Here is a 12,512-nt window from a genome sequence, read left to right as displayed (position 1 = left end):
TATTTTTAAACTTTTTTGCACACTGTTTCCATACTCTCATAGTTGTTGGTGGTGGCGGCTCCCCATTGTGACGCGGAAAAGTTTCTCCGACGAAACTGACAGCGCGCCGTTGGCGGGGGGGGGGGCCCGGTTTTATATTGTTCGGCTGACGTCACGTTCGTGGACGACGTCAGGGCGGAGCCGCCCCCCGCGTGTAGAGGTGCTGCTGCGGAAAGTTTTCCGGATCCAGTCTGACGTCTGGGGATATTCTAAGTTAAGGAATCTGCGGCTAGACTGTGTCTAGATACATGGTTACCGAAGCTAAGTAACTCATTCGTTAGTATGATACCGTGAATTCTGATGGATTAATCCTGCAGGTCGTTCTTATGCTCAGTATTTGGTAATGTTATCATGCTGGCTACCTCTAACTGGCAATCCTCATGTATCCACGCCAAAGATGCTTCAAATTACTGTACCTTTCAATGCATAACCTGCATCGCTTATTTTCCCAAATAAAGTTCTAAAATAAAAAAATAAAAACTATAACTTGTCCCCTGTCATGCAGTGCTCAAGACCTCATATCACATTACACATCATTCACAACATGTTAAATGACATCATTGATTACATCTCTAATGACCTCATCCATATTACTGCTATTCACGTTACCCCATAACCCTTTACATCATTTTAAAAAAGAAAGCAGTTCGTAAAAGGCTTACAGCCATACAGCATGAAATTACTGTGTACACATCTGGTACATAGAATGGAAATACTGTAAGCCTTGTTTGCTAATGGGCTTGTGCACTCTGAAGGCATATGCGCCATAATTCAACGCATATGTTGCAGAACCTGTCTCATAGAATCGCAAACTTCAGGTGCACCAGTATTGGTATGGAAAGCTATGTCAGTGGCAACAGTTGGCAAATTGTGTACTGGCTGTTTTGGCGTTGCTCGTTTCAAGTGCCAATATTGAGAGGGCCTTTTCACTGACAAACGTTTACATGGGAAGGAAAGTGCGAGCGCACATGACCAAAGACTTAATGAAGAAGTACTGTATGGTGTACTACAATAAGCTTGATTTGTAAAAATGTATTTGGACCTCATATACACTGTCCTTACACTCTCTATATACCATGCACTATCAGTGCAGAAAGCAAGCATGAATAAAAGCAAAACACTCCATTAACACCAGAAAAACACGGTTTCTGTTTTTAATGGCTCAAAAATGTGTAACCACTGATAACTAGTTTTTTAAAGTATTGAAACCACTGGAAAACACTAACACCCCCCCGTCACCAGAATTTACCAAAAATAGAAACTGAAAACAGTAAACCCTTCTGATGATGCATTTTTTACTCCCACTGCTGTCAAGAAGCCGCATTCCCATTCCAGGATTACAAATTATAACACACCAAATCAAGGTTTTCTTAGTAGTCTCACAATCAAAGACGTTGCTAATTGTTTCCATGCAGAAAGCCTTGTTGTACTTCATGTGCTTCATGTGCTTCTCGTCTTGCTGCGTCTAGCCGACTGCTCCACTGAGAGACCTCAAACATGGTGTCAACCTTCATCAACCCTACTCACCACAACAAACTTCTATTCTCATCTTCCTTGTTCAATCAGCTATATTGGATACATTCAGCTGCTCACTCTCCTCCATTGGTATTGCAGGAAGTTATCTAGAGTACTGCCCCCCCCGACCGTCGATGCTTGCTCTTCTTAGACTCCTTTTGCACTGATCAGTTCAGTTCCGGTCCCTTTGAGCTGGGCATCTAAAGCACCATATTTGATCCCCTCTTATTCTCACTCTGCATTTCGTCAATGATAGTTTCTCCTCCTTTGGCTTCTGTTGTCACATATACTCTGATGACACACAGTTCTTTTGCTTCCCTCAACTGCAAACCAAAATCTTTAACTGTCTTGAAAGCATTTGTTCCTGTCGTCCATTGTGCTTCGAGTAACCAGTAAAACTGAAATCCTCTACTTCCTTGCATTCTTTAACCTACCTTTTTCTCAACTCTTCTTCTTCCCCATTTTTCAGTACTACTGATTACCACTGATGAAATAGCCGCTCCTTCCTTTAGCACCAGAAACCTTGGCATGCCTTTAACCCCCACTCCACTGTAAGGCAGCAAAGGCCTGATTCACAAACTGCATTTTGTGGTGCTTAAAGTAGCAATACAATAGTTCTACTCACATACTACAAAATACAGTTCACAAAGCTACAGCCTTAGACCTCTGCACTACCTATCTTTTCTGTGCGGAAATAATCACCACAGTTGCAGATAATTCTGTATGTCTAGTTACAAGAATTAGTGATAAATGTGGGAGGGAAAATGGGTATAATTGCTACAAAATTGGGAGGGTTTGGGACAAAATTAGGGACGGGCTTGGACAGGGCATGTTATTCTAAAACACACCCACAAAAAAGGAAGACCACTACAATTCGCAAAAAGCACTTCTAAAGTTACTACAGCCTTAAAGAAGTCAAATTAAGCTCAGATGTACTCCAGCCCATCCTTGGTGTAAGTCGAGCACAAAATATAGCTAGCCTCTGTTACACTAACCTGGAAACTAGTGAAGTCTGGGAATTAAAATAACACTCCATATCAACTAATGTTAAATTAACTACTTTAATTTGACATTTAGAATTTTCTATATTTACTTTGTTAGCAAAAAACTAATCAAATGTTTAAAAAAAGTAAAGGTTTTTAATTAATTTAAATATATAACTTATAAGCCACAGGCCCTGATAAGATAACAGGTGATCTTTTGAGACCTAAAGCAGTATGGGTACCTTATGTAAATTTGCTCTGAAATGCTGTGGCAGCAGGTGCACCAATACCTGGAACATGGAGAGAGGCTGAAATAGCTCCTATTTTTTTTCTTTAAACTCTTTTTATGGACAGTGCTCAATCTGGTTGACATATCCATTCATTAATCACAGTACATCGGATAAACAGGCAATGTACAGCATGCAGAATCATCACTATTAGCCCGCAACAGCACAACCACAATAGAACCCATTACCCTAGGCCACCACCATCCCCCTGTACCGTCTCCAAGGCCCCCAGATCTTTTTGCATTTTTTAGGGCACCCCCTGCTTTTATAAATGGTCTCCTCTGCCCTCTGGCACCAGTCTAGGTCACGCTCCCACTGGTCCCACTGTGGAGGCTCCAACGCCCCCCCAGGCCCTGGCGAGGTTTCTTTTTTGCCACACCTGCCGTCATAGCTTCCCATACCTGGTCCAGTCGGTGGGCCCCTTTATCATTAAAAGCAACCATTTGGGGTCCCTCGGAACCGGAGACCCCACCACCTCTGGCATTATGTCTGTGACCTTGGTCCAAAAGGGGACAATCTCCGGGCATTCCCAAAGTATGTGGTAGAAGGACCCTTCCCCACCACATCCCCGTGCACACAGAGGACTGGCAACCCCCCCCCCCCCCAAGTATACAACAGCGTGTGGGGGTAGTACACCTGATGTAGAATTTTAAGTTGCACCAGTCTGAACCGGAGCCTGATCGCGATTTCCCGCGGGCTCTGCAGGGCATCTTGCCAATCGTCGTCCTCCAAGGGGCCCAAATCCATCTCCCAGGTCGCCCTCAATGACTCCAACGGATCTGGCATATTGTTTATTAATTTACGGTAGATCGTGGATGTGGGCCGGTCCAGAATAGGATCAAGCTATAACCGATCCTCCGTGGGTGAATATTCTGGGATGGACACGCCCCTGCGAATTTGGGAACGCAGCGCGTGTACCAAACGGACGTAGTGATAGTGCTGCGAGTCCCGCAAGTCATATTCCTTCTGCAAATATGCAAATGAACGTGGGGCATCCGCCCTCCACACATCCCCCAAATAGTCAATGCCAATGAGCTACCAACCCCTGAAGCCCTGCAGTCTGGCCACCTCGCTCAGCTGCTCCCCAATCCATAAGGGAGTCCGACCCGTCAGGGATCCCGTCCACCTTAGAAACCGATTCGCTTCTTTCCAGCATTGGACCACCACTCCGGTATGGGATGGCAAATCAGCACGTGTCCTCCTGGTGTACAGTAGGGACTCGCAGTTTCCGCCAAGCATTACTGAGTGGTCCACTCTATAGGCTGGCTCAGACATATCTGTATACACCCAGTTGTTCACCACCTGCAGCTGGGATGCCCAGTAGTATAGCTGCACGCCTGGCAGAGCCAGGCCACCGTCATACACCCCTTATATCAGTTTGCGCAGCGCGATCCGCGGGGCACCCCCGTCCCAAAGTAGCGTCCGCACCGCCTGAGATTCTTTTAAAGAATCCCGGTGAGATGGGATACGGGGAATTCTGCAGGATATATAATGGGCCGGGCGATGCCAACATCTTGAACATCACAGCCCTACCCATCAAGGACACAGGCAGCGTGCGCCAGTGACTTACCTCTGTGAGCAGGCGCTTCAGCTGGGGCTCTAGGTTTCTGGTATGGAACTCCGCTTTGTCTCTAGTGATAAACACCCCCAAGTACCTGAACACATCACTCGCTACCACCGCCGGACATCTGGACAGTATCCGCGGAGGGGGCAGGAAAGGGGAAAGATGATTGATTTCGACCAGTTGATCCTGTAGCCTGAGTAGCTCCCAAAGAGCTCGAAGAGATGGAGCGCCTGCGCCATTGACTGTTAGGGCCTAGCCATGTATAGCACGATGTCATCAGCATACAGACTTATTCGCTCCTCCCAGTCATCGGCAAAAGTTAGGCCCCGAAACGAGCAGTCCCTTCTGACCCAGTGGGCCAAAGGCTCTAATGCCAAGGCGAATAGAAGGGGAGGATAGACAGCAGCCCTATTTCATACCCCGCTGGAAGGCTCTATAAACCGTACCATTCACCCGCACCCTCGCCAGAGGTTGTTCATACAGGAGGCGCACCCAACTGCAAAAAATCGCCCGACGCCCAACTTCCGCAGTACCATGAAGAGGTATGACCACTCAATGCTGTCAAACGCCATTGAGGCGTCCAGCGCCATCAATTACGTCTGCGTGTCTCCCACCCCCTCCGTCATGTACAGTACTCCATACAGACGTCACAAGCTGTGCCTGGTGCTTCTATGCGGCATAAATCCTGACTGATCTACATGGACCAGGTCAGGCAGTAGCGGGAGCAGCCTGTCTGCCAGGACCTTCGCTAGGACCTTTGCCTCCATATTTGAGTGAGATCGGCCGGTAGGAGGAGCAGTACTCAACCGGATTGCCCTCCTTATGTATAACCACAATTGTGGCCTCCCTCTGGTCTGGTGGCAGCACGCCGACCTGACGTGCCTCTAGGTACATCCGTAGAAGAGGCCCCGTAACCATATTCGCTTGTGTCTTAAAGATCTCAACTGGAAGCCCATTAGGGCCCTGCGCCTTGCCCGCTTGCAAGGAGTTGAGCGCGGTCCCAATTTCCTCTTTGGACAACGCCGTCTCCAGGGCATCACTCTGCGACAGGGTGGGAAGCGCAAAGTCATGGAGGAATTCTTCACAATCCTGCTCCGTCCTAGTACATACCGGGGTGTAAACCTCCTCCAGGTGTGTCGCGAACGCCTCCGCAATGTCCGTACTCGTGGTCACCAGGGTGCCCAACTTATCCCGCTCTGCTGCCACCCAGGAACGCTCCCTGTCTCTGTGTGCCAGCCACGCTAGGAGCTTTAGGGCTTTGTCTTTGACATCATATATACGGTGTTGCGTGGCAAGGGCATAGGCCCACGCCTTACCCTCCGCTAGGGCCCTGAGCTCTTTCTGTTTAAGTGCCAAGGCATGGCGACTCTCCGATGTGGAAACCCCCTCAACCCCTCTTTCCAGATCCATGATTTCCTCCTCTAACCTCCGGATCTACAAGGATTCCTCCTTCTTTGCCCCAATCAGGGCCTGTGCCTGTCCCCGTTAGACAGTCTTGTACGCCTCCCACAAAACAATATGTGATGCTACGGATCCCTGGTTTTCCTCAAATTAAAGCTTGGAACCCTCCCTGAGCTTGTCACTTAACTTATCATCATGGAGGTGCCAAGGATCTATCCGCGGGAACGCAGCCTTATTTACGACTGGCCCTCTCAAGATTGCCCCCACCGGCGAGTGGTCAGAGACCCCGAGCCATGATTTGGGGTCCGAAAACTCCCCCAGTTGATCAGTCCGAGTCAAGAGGTGATCCAGTCTAGAGAAGGACCTGTGCCTGGCCGAGTAAAACGTGTATTGTCTCACGGAGGGATGATGTACGCGCCATAGACTGCTCAGGCCAAAAGACTCCAGGAAGCCCTGTAGCCCCAGCTCCACCGGATAGCCCTGCCCCCACCCGATCTATCGAGATCCGCAGCAAGAACTGCGTTCATGTCTCCACCTAACATGAGCGTCCCTAGAGGAAGAGTCGTCAAGAAAGCGCCCAGTCGTGCATATGTTGCTGAGTGTAGGCCCGGCGGGATAGAACTTGAACAAAAAACAGTTGTCCGTCCCTCCCATTCACCTGCCACTGCCACCATACAGCCTGAATCGTCTGCCCACGTCCCAGAGAGTACTATAGGAAACTTCTTGGGTAGGAGAATGCCCACCCCCCTGGAACCAGACGTGAAGCCCGAGTGGGCAGCCATTTTTGTACCCAAAACGATCAAGGGCGTGGCATCTGTTGCCCCGCAAGTACATCTCCTGCAGGAGGACCACATCCGGGGAGTGTCTCTTTAGATGCTGTAGTACTAGGGTTCTTTTAATATTGTTGCCCAGGCCATTGACGTTCCACGTCCAAATCCTAGCCTGTGTCTAGGAGCCCATTATGCAGTCGTATCCCACCCACTGTACGACTGGAACCTACTACTTCGTCATGAACTGCCCGCCACCACTTCCCAATAGGAACTGACAAAGAGATGAGCAAAAGCAACCCGTCCCCAACACCCCCCCCCCCCCAACACCCCCCCCCACCTCCTGTACCAACCAAACCCCCCAACTCCCCCCTCCCTGCCTTCCTGCCAGGTGAGCCTCCAACCACCCATCAGTAAAAAAAATGCAGACTGCCTGTCGCCCCAAGTCCACAACAAAGATGCAAATCGGCATCCCCCCCCGGTGTCCCACTCATGTCAGCGCACCCCTCCCCTTGGAACAATAAACAATGCAACACCAAGTTCATGAGCAGCCTCAGTCAATGTCTCCCATCAAGGTCCCACAGCGAGGCAGACCCCCCACCTCCGGGGCCCAAACACTCCAGCCCCCCGCCTCCATTGTTGAAAGTTACAGATCAGGCAGGGGCACGAACGTAGCTTTGCCATTCCCTTCCATACCACGGTCACTCCACCTCCTGCCGTTCGTCCACTCCCGGGGCTTTTCCTGGATCCGGGCTCAGCCCACGGCCACCCCGCTCCAACTGCGGACCCTGTTGCTTGCTCCGCCGGCCCACTGTACGCCATCCTTCCAACCAGTCGGCGGCATCTGCTGGCGTGTCAAAAAAATAGGCCTTATCTCCGTCTAGAATCTTGAGCCGTGCAGGGAACAGCATCATGTACTTCACCCCCGCCTTTATGAACGCCCTTTTAACACCATCAAATGAACGCTGCTGGCGTTGTACCTGGAGCGTAAAGTCAGGAAAAAAACAGATAACAGCGTTGTTTCGGTGTAGGTCTCCATGAACTCGCGCCGCCTGCAGTATGGCGTCCCTATCCCTAAAGTTCAATATGTGGGCAATGATCGTACGCGGGGGGCTCTTGGCTTGGCTTACCTCCCAAGGCTCTGTGCGCCGGCTCAACGGAAAAAAAGTTTGAGGCGTTTCCGCTTCAAGTGGTTCAGAATAAGGTTCTCAACAAAAAAGTCCGTCGAGGGCCCCTCCATCCTCTCTGGTATTGCGCCTGGCGTGGCCTTCCTGATCCTCCAGGCGGGCATACATATCTTTTTGGTGGGCGCGGCCACCTGATCTTCCAACCGCTTCGTCTTCGCCGGGAGCCCACTAATGCCAGTTTCCGCCGCTGTTACCTTGTCGGACATCTTGCGGTAATCCGCCCGCTGGAGATTAACCTCCTCCGTGACCGTGTCCTGTTTCGGCTCCATCGTGCCCCGAAACTCCTTAATGGCCTTCATTATGTCCTTCAGTGACGGGTCTGGGCCCCCTTAGTCCTCGTCACCGACATGGCCGCCACCCGGCGCACCCTGATCTCTGGTCATCGCCACCGTGTATTTCTCGATTTGGTTGGATTGGCCTGGTGCTCTATTCCTGCCCATTGTAGGGCCCGATTACTCTGAGGCTTCAACAAGGCGGATCTCTCAGTCCTGCAGTGCACCGGCTCCCAGCCCCTGCAAGATCACGGCTGAGGGAACTCCAGTCACAGAGGCGCCCCTGCCCCCCCAAGGATGCCAACACCAGATTGAACGGGGCTCTGTTCACAGCCCAGACGCTGGGATCGTCGAAAGACTAGAGGCCCCCAGCTCTGGGGCACCCCCACTGTGCGCACAGGGTCACAACACAGCAGGCAAGGCCTCAGTCAGCACTCCAGAAGGGGCACCCGCGCCGTCGGGTACTCACACCACCGCAGGCCGCCTCCGCGCCGTTCCTGCCTCCCAGGCTGGCCACCTCTGCGATCAGTCTATCGCTCCGCTGCTCCGGGCCCCCCTCGCGGCTCCACCAGCACACCACCACTCTCCACAGTTCAAGACGGGGAGCACACCCCCAGGGACAGGACAACGGTAGTGCCAGGGGAACAAGTCCCAAGGCGGACGTTTCTAGCCCCAAGTGCTGGATTCTTCACTGGAGACGGCGAGGCACCTCCACTCTCCTCACGCAGGCTGTCTGCACCCGTCCGCCTCAGAGCTGCCGAGGGACGACCTTATGCCAGGGACTCTCTCTGGAATTCTTTAAAAACCCAGGAAGTGCCTGAAGATTTTCTGGTGCAGATAGTTCGGCTACACAAAGACAACCGCGCAAGAGTTAGATGGGGATCTAGGGGTGAACTTACGGAAGCAATCTCATTGAAAAGGGGAGTAAGGCAGGGATGCGTATTGGCACCTACCCTGTTTTCGATATACGTAAACAACGTTGTGCAACATCTTCGAGATTGTAAACATGACTCCCCAAATCTAGAAGGGATGCCAATACTGTTGCAGGGATTCTGCACAAACACAGAACTATGCACATGATTATAGGACCTTGGTGTATAGGGACTGGGTCATCCTACCATCTTAGTACCCACGAGCCCAGGACCGACTAGCTATAGTGTCTCACTTGCTCTACTACTCACTGTCCGAGAAACAAATGATTAGACACACCAGAACTCAACACATCCAGATGTCACAGGTATCGCGGTAACAAGGCACACCTTTTCGCTCTCACTCTTGTACTTGTCCACAATAAAATCTGACAGAGGCACAAAATAGTTTAAAATATTTATTTCAACTAACGTGTCCTTAAATGCAGTATACGTGCCACAACAAGCAGGAAAATGCACAGTACAGTCAGCATAGCAGCTAGTCCATATATCATGAAGGGATATGTCATCATGTAAAGACAATAGAGCCTAACCTCCCTCCACTTGCCAAGAAGCAGCATTATTATATATTAGAAGACCTCTGGGCTTTGTCAGCAGACTCCATACCTTGCCTATAGATGGTTGGTCTACATCATTGTCGCTCTTCTCCCCAGAAAGGTCCCTCTCCAATGGTGTGCTACCTATTTGTGTATTCTAATAAAACCAAAGTACGGTTGTCCAAACGGCAGCTGCATCAATATGTTTTGTGTAAGGGCTAAGGCCTGGCCAGAACAAAATAACAAGGGGCATTGTTCGACCTTGCACATAAAGTTCAGTCAAAATCCCAGAAACATGCTGAGGGTAAACACAGCGATAAGTTCACATGTGAAAACAGCCATAGAAATTATTGCAAAAAATAAAGCTGTGTAGTAATTTGCGCAAAGCAGGAGGTAGGCTGCAGCTTGCTCATGCTAACTAAGTGAAGACGGCAATGTCCCTGCGGGCCACAATACCTGTATTACTGATGACACAATCTTAATATCGCTGACATCTAAGGAATTGCAAAAGTTACTAGATTGTTTCAGCAACTTTTGCACCATAAAAGGCCTTGAAATCAATTCAACTAAGAGACTAAATATATGTTTGTAAAACCACGCAAGTCTTCCAAGAAAAACATCACTGTTCAAAAACCGAAATTGGAGTATGTGGCCAATTTTAACTATCTTGGCAATATATTAGACACCAAATTGTCCTGGAAACCACATGTACATAAATGCAAAGTGGTCTGGCTGCAAAACTCCATATCAATTTTGAAAAAGTAACAGGCAATTAATTCCAAGGCAGTGTTTCCAGCCCAGGAAGTTTACAAGTATAGGGCACAATCCGCAACCCTCAATTGTGCAGAACTTTGGTTGGTGGGAGGGGTAACTGTTTGAGCATGCTTACAACAGAGGAAAATAAATTCATTAGGATGTTACTCCACCTACCAAGTACGCGCATCTATGATTCCAATAAATCGAGATACTAATATTGGGGCGAATAGAACACCAAGCCATATTAAGAACTCTGTTATTCTGAGTTCGTTTGTGGGTCATGCAAGAACTCAAAAGTTACAAAGAGGGATTCATTCAAATATTGAGTCTTGACCACCGTACAACACTCTCTTAGATTCATCATGTCGTAGCTGGTTTTACAAATCAGGCTTAAGCTGCTTGTGGGATTCTCCGTTTTTGTTAACAGTTCAGTCAAAAAAAGTCCTGAAAAGTTCTTATTGGAAGTATATACAAAGTAGCGTCCATCATTGCCCTAAAATAGGAATGTTTACATCACAGTTCCTATGTATTAAACCATTCTCTGTCTTTAAACCATATCTGGACGAAATGCAACCGCATTTAGTTAAGTCATTGTATATGACGTTCTGCTTCGATGTTCTCCAGATCAAATGTAATACATCCAAATAGCTATGTAGTACTGTTCATACCAGGGAGTTTTACTGTACATTATGCTCATTAAATGCTGCAGAAAATGTTTCCCATATGCTATTTTTCTGCCCAGCATATGCTACAGAAGGGAAAAATGGATTAAATCTATCTGTCGTAATATGGGAACCAGAAAATATCTAGAAGCAATAAGAATCTTAAAGACCGATACGTCCCAGCCAATTGTTTTCAGTCTTAGCAGAAATCGATTTGCTGTGAACTTAGGGGAAGGGCTTGAAATTTTGGCCAATAGTTGATTGATTTTACCACCAATCTTTTAATTCTGTACTGTTTATATTTACGTATGATGAGCTAAAAAAGTGATCTAGCAGTTATTTTTGTATTTTGTTGTGTAGTATTTTTATTGTTTGTATGCTTTTTATGGTTTTTAACCGAAATAAAGGCTATCTTATCTATCTATAACTTAGAAATAAGTTTAATAAATGTTCAATAAACATAAATATTACTGAGGTAATTTTTTCCAATTGTTTAATAGTAATATTTATAAATATATTTAAATTAACACATTTAATTTGGCAGATTATTGTCCTGTACAATTTTATGATTCCCAGGTTTTATATTTGAAATTATATTCCATTAATATTATATGTTCAAATATATTAAAATGTTTCCTATTTTTAAATATTGCATCGCATTACATTTCATTATATTTCCCTATAGTGTCCCAGGGCGAGAGCTCCACCAACAGGCAAATGTATTACCAGTTATTTTAAACTTGTAAATTACACCTAGTTGTAAATGCCCGCTCAGAAATCGTTAATGGCAGAGCAGTGGAGCGATACACCTAGGTGTAGGAGTGAATATACTTGTGAGAAAATCCACATATGTATATTTAACTTTATGAATTGGGCCCAAAGTATAGGACTTTCTGGTGAATGTAGCTATATAATCGCTGTAAACAGCCATGCTTGATTGTCTTACAGCATTTTCTTCAGTAGCCAAATGTTCAAAAAACAATTGTGACAGAAAAGGTACTTTGTAATTGATTCTTTCTGATGCTACTTCATGGAATCAGTGCAAACTTTATCCATTGAAGGCTTCCAGGGCAAATTTTTATGATTGGAATCAGGCATGGTTTGTTTGGTGTTTGAAATGGATGCAGCATTTGTTTCACTACAATGCATTCTTAGTGATGCACTATTGATGTGGCATACACTTTTTAATGTAAACATATTTGAGATCTAATTGAATTTGTTTTGTTGCCAGTGATGATTTATTGGAAGACTCAGACAGTGAGGAACATTCAGATTCTGTCACAGGTGAGTGAAAATTCCAGGAAATGTTTAATGACCGTAACAAACAATTGAGCTGCTGATAACCGCCTGAAAGAAAAAAAGTTGAATATTGCAGATTTCCCTTTAAATGGAAAACTCCATCATTAATTTTAATAATTCAGAGCAATCTTGAGACTAAAACTTGATCTTTATTGTATGTATGCCAGATGTCACCACAAGGCTTAGCCACCGTAGTTTCTTTTTTTTAAATAATGCTGGTTATCGAGCACTTCAATAGAAACTGATGAAATTAGTTGATAGACTTGGGCCTAGAATGAGCTGCAAGCATAGTGCAGCGTAAAGTGTGTGTGTGTG

At 47.1% G+C, this 12,512-nt stretch overlaps 1 protein-coding gene across 6 annotated transcripts in view; it reads left to right on the top strand.

Moving 5' to 3' along the window:
- The window catches only part of BIRC6 (baculoviral IAP repeat containing 6), a 2,386,688-nt gene that overhangs the window by 188,591 nt on the left and 2,185,585 nt on the right, over nucleotides 1–12,512 (top strand). For all 6 annotated transcript variants that reach the window (XM_086926902.1, XM_086926900.1, XM_086926901.1 and 3 more), the window contains exon 9: nucleotides 12,130–12,182. In XM_086926902.1, the coding sequence (XP_086783028.1) occupies nucleotides 12,130–12,182 (53 nt within the window). The remainder of the gene's footprint in view (nucleotides 1–12,129; nucleotides 12,183–12,512) is intronic.

This window comes from Lissotriton vulgaris, chromosome 6 (genome assembly GCF_964263255.1).
Source record: "Lissotriton vulgaris chromosome 6, aLisVul1.2, whole genome shotgun sequence".
NCBI lineage: Eukaryota > Metazoa > Chordata > Amphibia > Caudata > Salamandridae > Lissotriton > Lissotriton vulgaris.
This window is presented reverse-complemented; position numbering and strand designations above follow the sequence as displayed.